At 41.9% G+C, this 12,945-nt stretch overlaps 1 protein-coding gene across 1 annotated transcript; it reads right to left on the bottom strand.

Annotated features, from left to right (window-relative positions):
* Positions 1–3,910: 3,910 nt before the first annotated feature.
* Positions 3,911–6,437, bottom strand: LOC130490788 (olfactory receptor 10A7-like). The gene is made up of 2 exons (XM_056864594.1): positions 6,275–6,437; positions 3,911–4,908 (listed from the first exon to the last, which is right to left on the bottom strand). Exons 1-2 carry the CDS (start codon positions 6,435–6,437, stop codon positions 3,911–3,913), a joined length of 1,161 nt encoding a protein of 386 aa, XP_056720572.1.
* Between the last annotated feature and the right edge of the window lie 6,508 nt (positions 6,438–12,945).

Below are 12,945 nucleotides of genomic sequence, written 5' to 3'. Positions count from 1 at the left end.
GAACAGAAGACCAGAGGAGGAGTTTCAGAAAAAAATGCAAATTATATTATGATTGTGTTTAACGGCAATATTGATATTGATTAGTAGACTAACCTGAACATGAATAATAGCTATCGATAGGGTAGGCAATAATAACGAAGGGTAGTTTATATAATTGGTTTATTAGAACCAGGAATTAGCAATGGGTAATTTGGTCAGCTTTAATGTATGGTAAAGGGTGATTAAAAATAATCAAAGATTTACTGAGCAGTTATGCGATTGTGTAGTTAAGAATAATAATCTTAGATTTAAGGCATGCACTTTTTTCATAAGGTAGAATTCTAATAATGACATGTTATTGCTCGGCTGCTGTTAAGACTGTATGTTGAAAGTATGTTTTTTCTTTTTTCTTTCTTTCAATAAAATTTTATGGGGGGGGAAGTTGCAGAATAAAACGGGAGTCTCATAGCCTCCTAAAGACTATCAACATTTATTGTCATGAAAACTTATGCTGGAATAAATTCAGCTACCCCCCCCCCCCCCCGCCAAAAAAAAACTTCTGGGGTGTAGGTGCAGGCCTGGAGACCCTAGGGTACCCACCAACAAGAAATGAGAGAGTTCCAAAGGCCCCTGTGTCATCACAGGGACCTCTGGAGAGAGATCTCCTACTGACTGTTGGAAGGTTCGCACAAGGGAACCGTGGAGTATGGCTCTCTCACATTCAGTTGGTGAGAATTCAGACTTGGAGATGGAGATAGGTTTGCCAACTGAGATTGCTTTGCCAACTCTGGCTTGGGGAAATTCCTGGAGTTGTGGGTCATCTGAGGAGGGCAGAGATTGGGGAGAGAGCTCAGAGGGGCTGTGATATCCCTCTAGCACTCTAAGATATGCCACACAGCCCCCTCCCAAAGTGCAATTTCCTCCAAGGAATTTGATCTCTGTAGACTGGAGACTGGTTGTAATTCCACCAGATCTCCAGACCTTACCCTGGGATTGGTAATCATGTTCAGAGGCCGGGGGGGGGGGGGCGGGGGCAGCAGGCTTCTTTCTAACTCTGCTGACCCATAATGCACATTGTCGCTCCAATGTGTACGGTTGGAGACAGTCCCCCTTCCTCTACAAACTTATTATTGGAATCAATACCCCAGACACTTACTTTTCTTTGCCTGTATATCCACATTGCCTCATAGCTTGAAGCATTAAAAAGCCAGCCCAGCATAAAAAGACTAACCGATTAAAATAACAGTTTCCAGACTAAAATAATGTTAAAAGATCAACCCCTTAATTAAAAGCCTGGGTGAACAGAAATGTTTTGGCCTGGCGCCTGAAAGAAAGCAACGTAGGTGTCAGGCAAGCCCCAAGGGGAAGGGCATTCCATAAGAGAGATGTCACTGCTGAAAAAAATGCTGTGTCACTGCTGAAAAAATGCTGTGTCTGGTTGCCATCTGCCACACCTCTGAAGGCTTGTGAGAGAGCAGGTCTTGTAGGCAGATCTTAACTGATGTGCTTGACGATATGGGAATAAACTAGGGTTGCCAACCTCCAGGTGGTGGTTGGAGATCTCCTGCTATTACAACTAATTTCCTGGTAGGGTTGCCAGCTCCGGGTTGGGAAATACCTGGAGATTTTTGGGACAGAGCCTGAGGAGGGCTGGAGGTTGGAAACCCTATCTCCAGGTGATAGAGATCAGTTCCCCTGGAGAAAATGGCCACTTTGGACAGTGGACTCCATGGCATTATGCCCCATTGAAGTCTCTCTCCTTCCCAAACCCTGCCCTCTCCAGGCTCTGCCCCCCAAATCCCCTGGTATTTCCCAACCTGGAGCTAGCAGCCCTGGAAGAAATGGTCCTTCAAGTACTCTGGCCCCAATATATCTGTGGCTTTATAGGTTAGAATCAGCACTTTGAATTGGTGCCTAGAAACAATTCTATTCCCTGCTCACTTCACCAGCAATCAATGCTTTTGGTAGCAGGAATCAGCTTGATTCCTCTTGTGTTCAAAATGTCCTTTAACAGATGTATGGATATGGGGTCGCATACCATCTGTCTTCACTCCACCTGGCTTCTTCTTCTCCTCACTACATTCCCTGGCCCACATGACATTTGTCTACTGAAGCTCCAGGATGCCTGGCGTAGTCTTTTGGTGTGGTTAAAGAGGACCCTCTCCTTTATTTCCCAAAGCTATCTGGATCCATCTCATGTATTTTATGTTTCTTTTCATGTTTGTGCATGGTCAGGAACACCATTTTCATAATGCTTCCTTGGTGTGCAAATTTTCCATGTTTGTTTCTTTTGTACATTCTACACCATTTTTTTTGCCATTTAACACCCTTTCATCATGATGTGCAGTTTTTTTGTGTCCTTGATCCACATCTGATGTAAAAAGAAGCACTGATCAGAACTGCAATTTTTGGTTGAATTCTATTAATATGAGAGCTTTGCTGTACAGAGTACAGCTTCTGCTTAGATTCTCAGTCCCATCTTGAGGTTCCATAATATCTATTCATGCAGGAAAGAACAAAGTCATGTATAGGGTTGTGCATATTTATATTCCCGAACCAAAAATAAACCCGAAATTAGCCGTTTCGGCAATATTCAGGTTTCAAGTTTTTTTTAAATATAAATCTTTTTTATTGTTTTTAACTTATATAATGATTACAGAGGGGGGAAAAAGGGTGGGGAAATATACATATGAATAAGTACATTGATATTAAACAGTTTGGTAAATCAATGCAACCACCTTGTAGGGTGAAAAAAAATTTTTTTTAGAGAAAGAAAAAATAGTATTATCTGCATGTCATTATGTTGATAACTATCAGGTTTCAAGTTGACTGAATACCAAAACCTGGGAATCTGCCCAAAGCCAAATAGGTGATTCCCAAAAAAGCCAAATAATTATCACTATTCACTTTTGCTCAGATGCACGGCTCTGTGCTTTCTCCCATTAAATGATTAAAAAAACCAACAACACCTAAAATACCTAAAATACCCCAATTTAAAATCTCAGTTAGGGCTGTCAAAATGTCTAACTAAATTAGTCAAATATAAATGTATTACCAGGGAAATAGCAATTTAGCAACTCACTGCTTCCCTTCCCTGGTCCCCATTTTAAATATGGTGGCAGTCTGTGTGGTACAGAAAATGACCATCAGAATTTATAATAGTAAAGAATTTATTAATAGTAAAAAGTCCACACACATACTCTGCACAAGGAATACAAAAGAAAGGTGCAAATATGCAAATTTCCTGACTGTATACATGTCTTAGCTAGTCCTTCTCTAAGGCAGGCTCTTTATCTTAGAATGTACAATGCTTTAAAAACTTCTCATTACCTTGGAGTCTTTTGTCTAAACTGACTGTACACATGTCTTAGCTAGTCCTTCTCTAAGGCAGGCTCTTTATCTTAGAATGTACAGTGCTTTAAAAACTTCTCATTACCTTGGAGTCTTTGTCTAAACTGCCAGCCCTTTGTCTGCTCCATGTGGCCCTGGCAGTCATCAAGATGGAGCTTAAGTGTAAGAGCTCTTGCTTCCAGATGGAATAAGCCAAAATGGACCCTTTTTCCATGCCAAGGGATTCTGTCTCTTCTGTTTCCTCATGTTTTTGTGGGTCAAAGAATCCTTTCCTGAAATCACCAGGAAGTACAATTTAGCCCCTTGTATCCCCAAGTCTCTCTGTCAACTTCTTGCTGTCAGATTCCAGTTAAGGCATGAGCCAGCCATTTCATTGTCTCCAGTCAGGATGTCCATTAGCATTTCCAAAGCTTTGAAGGTTGGTAGTTGAGCAATGCTTGGGAGCTACTGATTTCCCCCTTCCTGCCTGTCTTCTGCTAGGAGAGAGAAACACTAAGTGTGGGGTTTTTGTCAAGCTCAAAACCTGAAGTAAACATGTATTTCTCCACAGTTGGCAAACTCTCTCCATCTTCCTTTAAGTCTACTTTGTAGAGTCTTCCTCAAGTCCCCACTGAAAACCCCAACCTTTCCTGTTCTTAAATGATGTGGGAAACAGTTTGTTAAAGGCCCCTTTTACTTCCTTATTCCTGAGACTGTACACAATGGGGTTCAGCATTGGTGTGACAACAGTATACACAACAGAGAGCCCTTTATGGAATTCTGGAGACTGACCTGTTTTAGGGATTACATACAAGATAATGATGGTCCCATAATACAGGCTCACCACTGTAAGGTGGGCAGCACATGTTGAAAATGCCTTCTGTCTTCCAGCAGAAGAGGCAATTTTCAAGATGGCTGAGAGGATACATCCATAGGAGATAACGATGAACACAAAAGGAACCAGTGTTACGATGGAACAGGCAACAAAGACAGTCATTTTTGCCCATGTGCTCTTTTTGCACGATAGTTTCATCAGCTCTTCCATGTCACAGACAAATTGGTCCATTTGGTTGGGGCCACAAAAGTATAACTTGGAAATGGTCCCAACTGAAAGTGCAGATGCCAGAATGCCAGAGACCCAGGATGCCACTGCTAGCTGAAGACAAACTCTGAAGTTCATTATGACGGTGTAGTGAAGTGGCTTGCAGATGGCTAGATAACGGTCAAATGCCATGATTGCGAGAAGGAAGCATTCAGCACCAGCCAGGCTAGTGTAAAGGAATAACTGTGAGATACATCCCCCAAAGGAAATACTTCCATCATCTGACAAGCAGTCAAACAATATCCGAGGGGTCACCACTGAGCTGTAGAAAGTCTCCAAGAAGGAAAGATTAGCTAGGAAAAAGTACATGGGGGTGTGAAGGCATTTATCAGTCACAACTAATACTAGAATGAGAATATTACCAGTCACAGTCCCGATGTAAATAATCAGAAACAGCAAGAAAAGTAGAAACTGAAGTTGGTTTAAGTGCCTGAAACTTAAGAGGAAGAAGGTGGTGATGGAAGTTTGATTGGTCCCTGGCATATCATTCATGTATTCTCTGGAACAAAGGAACATACAAAATGACTTTACACGGAGACAGATGCTGGTTTATCTGATTTTGCTCAAACGAGGGTAATCACTGCAGTGAATTCAATACTATCTACAAATTGCATATATTGTTTTCTTACATAACTTTCTTAGACATGCAAATGAATAAAAATTGGACAGAGCGGCCATTCCTTTTGGGAGATGGACAGCGTTATCTTCATTTTAAAGGGTTGTATCTCCCCATGACTCCATTCCATCTTCTTCTTCCAGTGCTTGAAGAGGTCCTCCTGTTCAGAAAGTTTTCCTTTGTTGGAAGAAGACATGGCAGAGGAGGGTTGTAGGATCCAATCCAATGTAATTTTCCTACTGGTCATTTCTCTCTCTCACACACACACACTCACACACACACTGTATAACCATGATGGCATGGAAGAGACAGCCTAAATTACTGAGGTCCTTGACAGTCTCCTTCTCAGCTATCGATTGACTTAGGACCCACATTTCCACCACAAGTAAATACTTGTCAGGAAGTCTGCTTACTTCTGTCAGCCAAAGTGTACAAATTTTTTGGGGTGAGTTGCTTTCCCCATAGCCACACAGCAGCTGTGGGTAATGTTACAAGAACATAAGAAAAGCCATGCTGAATCAGATCAAGGCCCATCAAGTCCAGCAGCCTGTTCACATAGTGGCCAACCAGGTGCCTCTAGGAAGCCCACAAACAAGACAACTGCAGCAGCACCATCCTGCCTGTGTTTCACAGCACCTAATATATTTGGCATGCTCCTCTGATGCTAGTAGGTAGGCTAGGCACCATGACTAGCATTCATTTTGACTAGTAGACATGAACATGTCCAGTCCCCTCTTAAAGCCTTCCAAGTTGGCAGCCATCACCACATGCTGGGGCAGGGAGTTCCATAATTTAACAATGTGTTGTGTGAAGAAATACTTCCTTTTATTGAATCTCTCACCCTCCAGCTTCAGCAGATGATCCTGCATTCCAGTATTATGAGAGAGGGAGAAAAGCTTCCTTTCATGTCATTTTAAAAATGCTCACAATACTCCACATTCAGCTCCAAAGTTGTGCAAATAGCTCCTTTCAGGACCATTTTGATTCAGGAAAATGGCATGGGGGGGGGGAGAGGAGCCTGTTTCCCACCTACTGCAGTTCTGAGCCATATCAGGGTCCTGCTTATTTTTAAAATGACATAACACACAGTTGCAGTGCAGCTGCAGGGAAAGTAAGCCGTGTCTGAAGCCAACTCGCCCCAAAAAGTATTGTGTGGTTTAGACCTATATTGCTGATCATTGAGATAAGGAGTTGTTCAATGTTACAATTGCTTGCTGTTTCAGTTTTCAATAGCCCACCCCCCTTACCTGTTAATTTTGCAGTGGATTTATTAACATCATCTTTGATGGTGACTCTCCCATGGATATTTTTCATGGTGATGTCCTCTTCATTTATAGGAAGATGGATGTAGCTTTTGGTAGCAATGTCTCTAGAACGACTTAAACCAATTATAGAATGTTGTCTACCCATCACCAAGTACATGTTATTTGTTCGGATCCTCCTTTCAACTATCTGAATTCCTACGTGAAAGGATCTAATTAGCCCCTTTGGTAGTATTATACACACATAATCCAGAATATGACACAGAATACCAAAGAGGATATTTGTTTAATTTAAACACTAGGGAGTTGCAGTTGGCCCAGAATATTGTGGTTTGGAGCACTGGCCTTATTCTAAGCTCTTAGAGTCAGAGTGGTAGATATTCTCATTCATAAAAACTGACCATATAAATAGGTCTCTAGGGATAGGGCCCAATTATCAACATTCCTCATTGTATGAAATGAGGGTTGCCAGCTCTTTCTTGGGAACTACCTGGATATTTGGGGGCTGGAGCCTGGTGACGGTGGAGTTTGAGGAGGAGAGGGACTTCAGCAGGGTATAATGCCACAGAATCCACCCTCCAAAGCAGCCATTTTCTCCAAGGGAACTGATCTTGGTCATCTGGAGAGCAATTGTAATAGTGGGAGATCTCCAGGTGCTACCTGGAGCAGGGCAACCCTAGTATGGACTCTCTTTTTAGTGGTACTGAAAGAACCAATGAGGAAACTATACATAGGGTTGCCAGGTCCCTCTTCACCACTGGCAAGAGGTTTTGGGGCGGAGTCTGAGGAGGGCAGGGTTTGGGGAGGGGATGGACTTCAATGCCATAGAGTCCAATTGCCAAAGGTGAACTGATCTCTATCGACTGGAGATCAGTTGTAATAGCAGAAGATCTCCACCTACTACCTGGAAGTTGGCAACCCTAAATATACATCAATGCCAAATTGTCTTTTGAAAAGAGAAAAAAACAAGAGAGAGAAACTGAATATATAAAACAGTACTTTATTGTACTTCCAGGCTCCTTATGATGCATTTTTGTAGACAGAAGAGAATTAAGTCAAAGACCTTTCTCTTCCAGAAGACCTCTGATTGTTGTAGAGTGGAGCCTGCTGATTTTGAAGCTGACATTGTTAATATTGTCTTCTAAACAGTGTGGTCTAAACAGTGTCCCATAGTATTTTTACATGGTGGTATTATGTATAGCTCATGTTTTAGTGTGTTGTAAACTGCCTTGAGGACTGTTTTTAGGTTGAAAGGTGCTCTGAAATTATGCTGAAGTATGCATTTTCAAATATACATTTCAAGGAGAAGGTCATAGGTTTATTTCCGGTTAAACAGATCTCAGAGCAAGTGTTAGGAGAAACCTTCCCCTGCCTGAGTTCCCAGAGAGTCTTCCCCACCATTCAAAGTAAATGCCAAGTTAGATGGACCTGACTTGGACTGATTTGACATGAGAGATGTCTGAATGTTAATCGAGGCGATTTCTTTTGGTTTGTGCTCGAAGATATCATTTGTAATGAATACAACATCCATGTTTAGTGAAAGAAAACAGACTTCTGTGGTTATTTCATATGAAGGCAATTTCACACATTTCAGTGAAGCAAGCGGAGGAGGGGAAGCATAGGCTGTTCTTTCTCTTTTCACCCTTCCAGTGGAAGGTGTTAAAAAAAAAAAGTTATGCAAGCTCCGGATGTGGGACCACTTAATGCCCCTCACCCTTCCAAGTTCTTTTTGGTTCATTATATCAAAAGCATAAAAGAAGGGAGTGCAACATACCTGTGATTTTGGGGTGGAGCCTGAGGAGGGCAGGGTGTGGGGAGGGGAGGGACTTCAATGCCATAGAATCCAATTGCCAAAGCGGCCATTTTCTCCAGGGGAACCGATCTCTATCGGCTGGAGATCAGTTGTAATAGCAGGAGATATCCAGCTAGTACCTGGAGGTTGGCAACCCTACTCCCGGTTCAAATTGTTTATCAGGGAAAACAAATCATAAGGTTTTGGTAATATGCAGGGCCATCCTAAGCACCTGGACACCCTTCAAAGCCCATTGACTTCAATAGATTTAGAAAGGTGGCATCTGCTTAGGATGGCACTGATAGTCTCCTTTAAAATGATGTCACTCGTCCAAGCCGAGAAGTAGTAATACAATTTTGGTTGACTGGCTGCTAAGCAAGGACGTCCAATATAAACACCTGCCTGAGAGGTCTTATAGATGCCCAAGAGAGGTGACATGGAAGTAGTGCTTGTTTCCATGGTGTTTTCTCCCCCACATTTGATAGCCTGTTATATTTATAACTGGGAATTCTCCTTTGTCAAGGGGGGGTGTATCAACATAGGCATAACATTGAAATCACAAGATGGCATAGTCCTGCTGTATACAGCATTGATCAGACCTCACCTTGAGTACTGTGTGAAGTTCTGGAGGCCTCACTTCAAATAGGACTGAACGGTGTGGGTGCAGAAGATGATCAGGGGCCTGGAGACCAAGCCCTATGAGGAAAGGCTGAGGCTTGGGAATGTTCAGTCTGGAGAAGAGGAGGTTGAGAGGGGGCATGATTGCTCTCTTTAAGTATTTTAAGAGCTGTCACTTAGAGGAGGGAAGGGAGCTGTTCCTGTTGGCAGAAGAGGACAGGACTCACAATAATGGGTTTAAATTATGGGTGAAAAAGTACTGGCTGGATAATAGATTTTTTTTTTTTTACATTGGGTGTAGTTTAATTATGAAATCGGCTGCCTAGGGAGGTGCTGAGCTCCCTTTCACTAGCAGACTTCAGCAAGCAGCTGGACAAACACTTGTCAGGGATACTCTAGGCTGATCCTGCATCGAGCTAGGGGGTTGGACTTAGGGTTGCTAACCTCCAGGTAATAGCAGAAGATCTCCTGCTATTATAACTGATCTCCAGCCAATAGAGATCAGTTCACCTGGAGAAAATGGCTGCTTTGGCCATTGGACTATATGGCACTGAAGTCCCTCCCCTCCTCAAACCCCACCCTCCTCAGTTTCCACCCCCAAAATCTCCCGTCGATGGTGAAGAGGGACCTGCCAACCCAAGTTGGACTAGATGGCCTGTATGGCCCCTTTTAACTCTATGGTTCTATGACTTCTATGAGATAAATTTAGCCTGAAAAGGACTCTCCCAAGAGGGCTACATCACTTCAGATCTCTGGGTTACAAAAGGGTATCTCAATGGAACCATAATAATACAGATTTCAGTTTAAAATTGAGCCACCTCTGGCCATAGCACTTTTCATCAGAGAATATGGAAAAACTGAAGGGGCCAAAACACTTGAGAAGCTGATGCTTTGCTTTTCCGGTATTGACTGAAATACAAACTGTGGTTTCATAAAATGGGTGGGAGGTTTTTGAACTTTGCAGAAATGCAGCATTTAAGGGACTGTGGTACCTAATCATTCTCTTTATAGGCCTCATCTCTATGGATGATATTTAGGGACCACCTTCCTGGATTATCGCCTAAATGGGAAGTTACCACAGTCTATATGATTGGAGGGGGGGGAAGTAATTATTTCTCCTATGCACAGATAATCTTTTTAAGGTAAAATATATATATAACAGCCCTCATTTTTAAGAAGGTAGGTTAAAATGAGAAGGATTAGGTTTGCCAGGACCCTCTTTGCCAGTGGTGGGAGGATTTTGGGACAGAGCCTGAGGAGGGCAGGGTTTTGGGAGGGGAGGGACTTCAATGCCATAGAGTCCAATTTCCAAAGTGGCCATTTTCTCCAGGGGAACTGATCTCTATCGGCTGGAGATCAGTTGTAATAGCAGGAGATCTCCAGCTAGTACCTGGAGGTTGGCAACCCTAAGAATGATCGACCCACGATCATTCAATTAGTAGGGATTTGAACTCAGGGCTCCCCTGTCCTTGTCTAGTCATAGTGGGTGGAACATGGGTGATGTCATGTTGTCATGGCAATGCTGTAAAAATTTCCCATTACACCACACAGGCTCATACTCATATGTCCTGTTCCATAAAATTATCTTCCTTGGGGCAAAAACGCATGGTTGCTTTAGCCTCCTTTATTCCCTGTATCAGCCAGGATTCAGCCAGGATCAAACGCACGTTTGGCGAAACGCATGCGTTCAATCCTGGCTGAATCCTGGCTGAAACAGGGAATAAAGGAGGCTAAAGCGACCATGTGTTTTTGCCCTTGGAGTCTTTCCTTCTTTCTTGCTCTCTCCTTTTATATTAAAAGAAAACTTGAGAATGATGTGTAGCATTTGGGGGTTTCTCCCTCTCTTTCCAGTAGGGAGTTTACTTCAGGACTAAGCTGGGAAAGGGGAAAAAAAGAGAAAAGGGCGCTCGGGCTCACTTAAATGTTATTCAGCTCAGCTTCTGTTTATAAATGTGATGTCTCCTCACCTTCATGCCAGGCCTTCAGGATGCAAAAAATAAAATAAAATAAAAGGGCCAAGGATGTTTTGACAGTAAACTTCCACTTGCCTTATTGAACCACCTGCTAAGCCTGAAGTTCAGCAAAACACATTCCCTGTACACAGCTGCGTACATGCTTCTCACAGAGGGTGGAAACCACAGTGGTGAAGAAAACCACAACATTTGAAAATCTTGAGAGATATGCTTGGTGGGTTTTCCACTTTGACGACCCTCATTGCTACATACAACCACCTGAGAATGCTGTACTGGTGGTGTGGATGGAGTCTTCTCTTCACTAAGTCAACGTCTTCTAAAAAGCCTTCAAGGTACTAGATAACAGGAGGTCTCTTTGTAGTTTTAGCACGCTACAGTTTTTTAAAAAAAATCAGGCACCCGTGTCTGCACAGCAACATAAACCTTTAATATAGATATAAGCAAAATAATCATAGTTGAAAAGGCCAAAACAATCATGACCCAAAGAGTTCCATGGTTAGAATTAGGCTGGGTTTATAAAAAAGCTAATGACCTGTCTACTGTATATTTAACCTGCTCACTCTCATTCAGGATGGCGGACTCTCCCTTCTCATAGTCTCCTCAAAGAAAATTTATTCAGATCATATTAATGACATTTAAAAAGTGTTCTTTCTCATACACATGAGTATATAAAGCTATCTTAATATATTCAGGCGCTTGATCTATCAAGGTCACTAATGTCTTCTCTGACTGATAGTGGCTGTCTAGGGCAGGGGCGTCGAACTCATTGATTCTTTGTTACGAACTCCCTGCCCCAGGATGGGGTGATGGCTGCCAACTTGGAAGGCATAAAGAGGGGAGTGGACATGGTCATGGAGGAGAGGGGTATTCATGATCATGTACCAATAGAGCAGGTCAAGTCTTTTAAATATTTGGGCCTCACTTTTAACTACAACTTAACTTGGACAAATCACAGAAATAATGCCATCAACTTAGCTAAATATTCAGCATCACAGATTAAACGTTTTTTTTACTTAAAAGGAAACCAATATGTACCTGCAGCTATTCATGTTTTTACAGTTAAGATATTGACGCAATTTCTGTATGGAATACCTGTCTGGATAGAAGCATTGAATAAAAATTTGGAAGCTGTACAGACTTCCTTCCTCCGGCAAATACTAGGACTTCCTAGTTGCGTCCTGTTCCAATCTATCCTTAGTGAAACGGGAATGATGACTTTAGAGACCAAAGCTTGGCTCTTAACTTTTAAATATTGGATTAATATTCACTTTTCTCCAAATGAAAATCATCTTACTCCCTTCCTACTAAAAGAAGCTGCAGATACAGAATGGTTCACGCTTATCCCACACAAACTGAAAATCTTGTGATTAGATATAGATAATTTATTGATGCAGGATAGACAAAACATTTTCCGAGTTATCAAGCAAAGACTACTTGACCATGAAAGACAAACAATTCTGCCCACAACTCCTTTGTCTTGTTCTCCATCCAAACTGGGTCTTTCTCCCAATTTTGGATCGCTTCAGGGTTACTTTTATTTTTTTAAGTGAGCCCTCCTTCTGCAGGGCTTTTATGTTAGCTAGACTAGACGTCTTCCCATCAGCGGTTTTATTCGGGAGATTTATTGGTACCTCTTTGGAAAAGAGAATTTGTGGCTGTGGCTTGAACCAGATAGACTCCATCTATCACATTTTATTGGAATGCGAAATGCTAGTGGACATACGCACTAAACTTTTAATGCCATTAATTCTGGATAGGAATTTTCCCCTCCACTCCTTGTTTAGACTTTTAATGAATGGGTATGATTCAGAAATTACTGAAATAGTAGCCACGTTTCTGAAGCAAGCTTTAATGATAAAAACTAAACAAAAAAAATAATAGCTGCTCTTTCTGTTACTTGTAGACACTCGTTTTTTATATGTACCTTATATCCACTGTATTCTGGCATACCCCATTTCATTCATGTCTATTGATTAAATTAAATTATCTTAAATTATCACAATTAAATTATCTTAAATTATCACTTTTCCCTTTGCAGCCAAAGTGATGGTGCATGAATTTCTCCTTTTATTTTTCATGATTGTAATTATATCATCATGCACTTGCAAGAACAGTCTTTGTGGATTCAGAACTATTACAGTCCCCTTTCTACAAGCCCCCATCCTGCCAGACTGCTGATTCTTTTCTGCCAGCATCAGATAAAGGTTTTGCTTCACCAAAGCAGGAGCTCCAGTGCCTCAACATGGAAACTGGCATTTTTTTACTATAACCCA

This window comes from Euleptes europaea, chromosome 18, assembly GCF_029931775.1.
Source record: "Euleptes europaea isolate rEulEur1 chromosome 18, rEulEur1.hap1, whole genome shotgun sequence".
In the NCBI taxonomy this organism is placed as follows: Eukaryota; Metazoa; Chordata; class Lepidosauria; order Squamata; family Sphaerodactylidae; genus Euleptes; species Euleptes europaea.
Note: the sequence above shows the minus strand (reverse complement) of the source record. Positions and strands in the feature narration are given on the sequence as shown.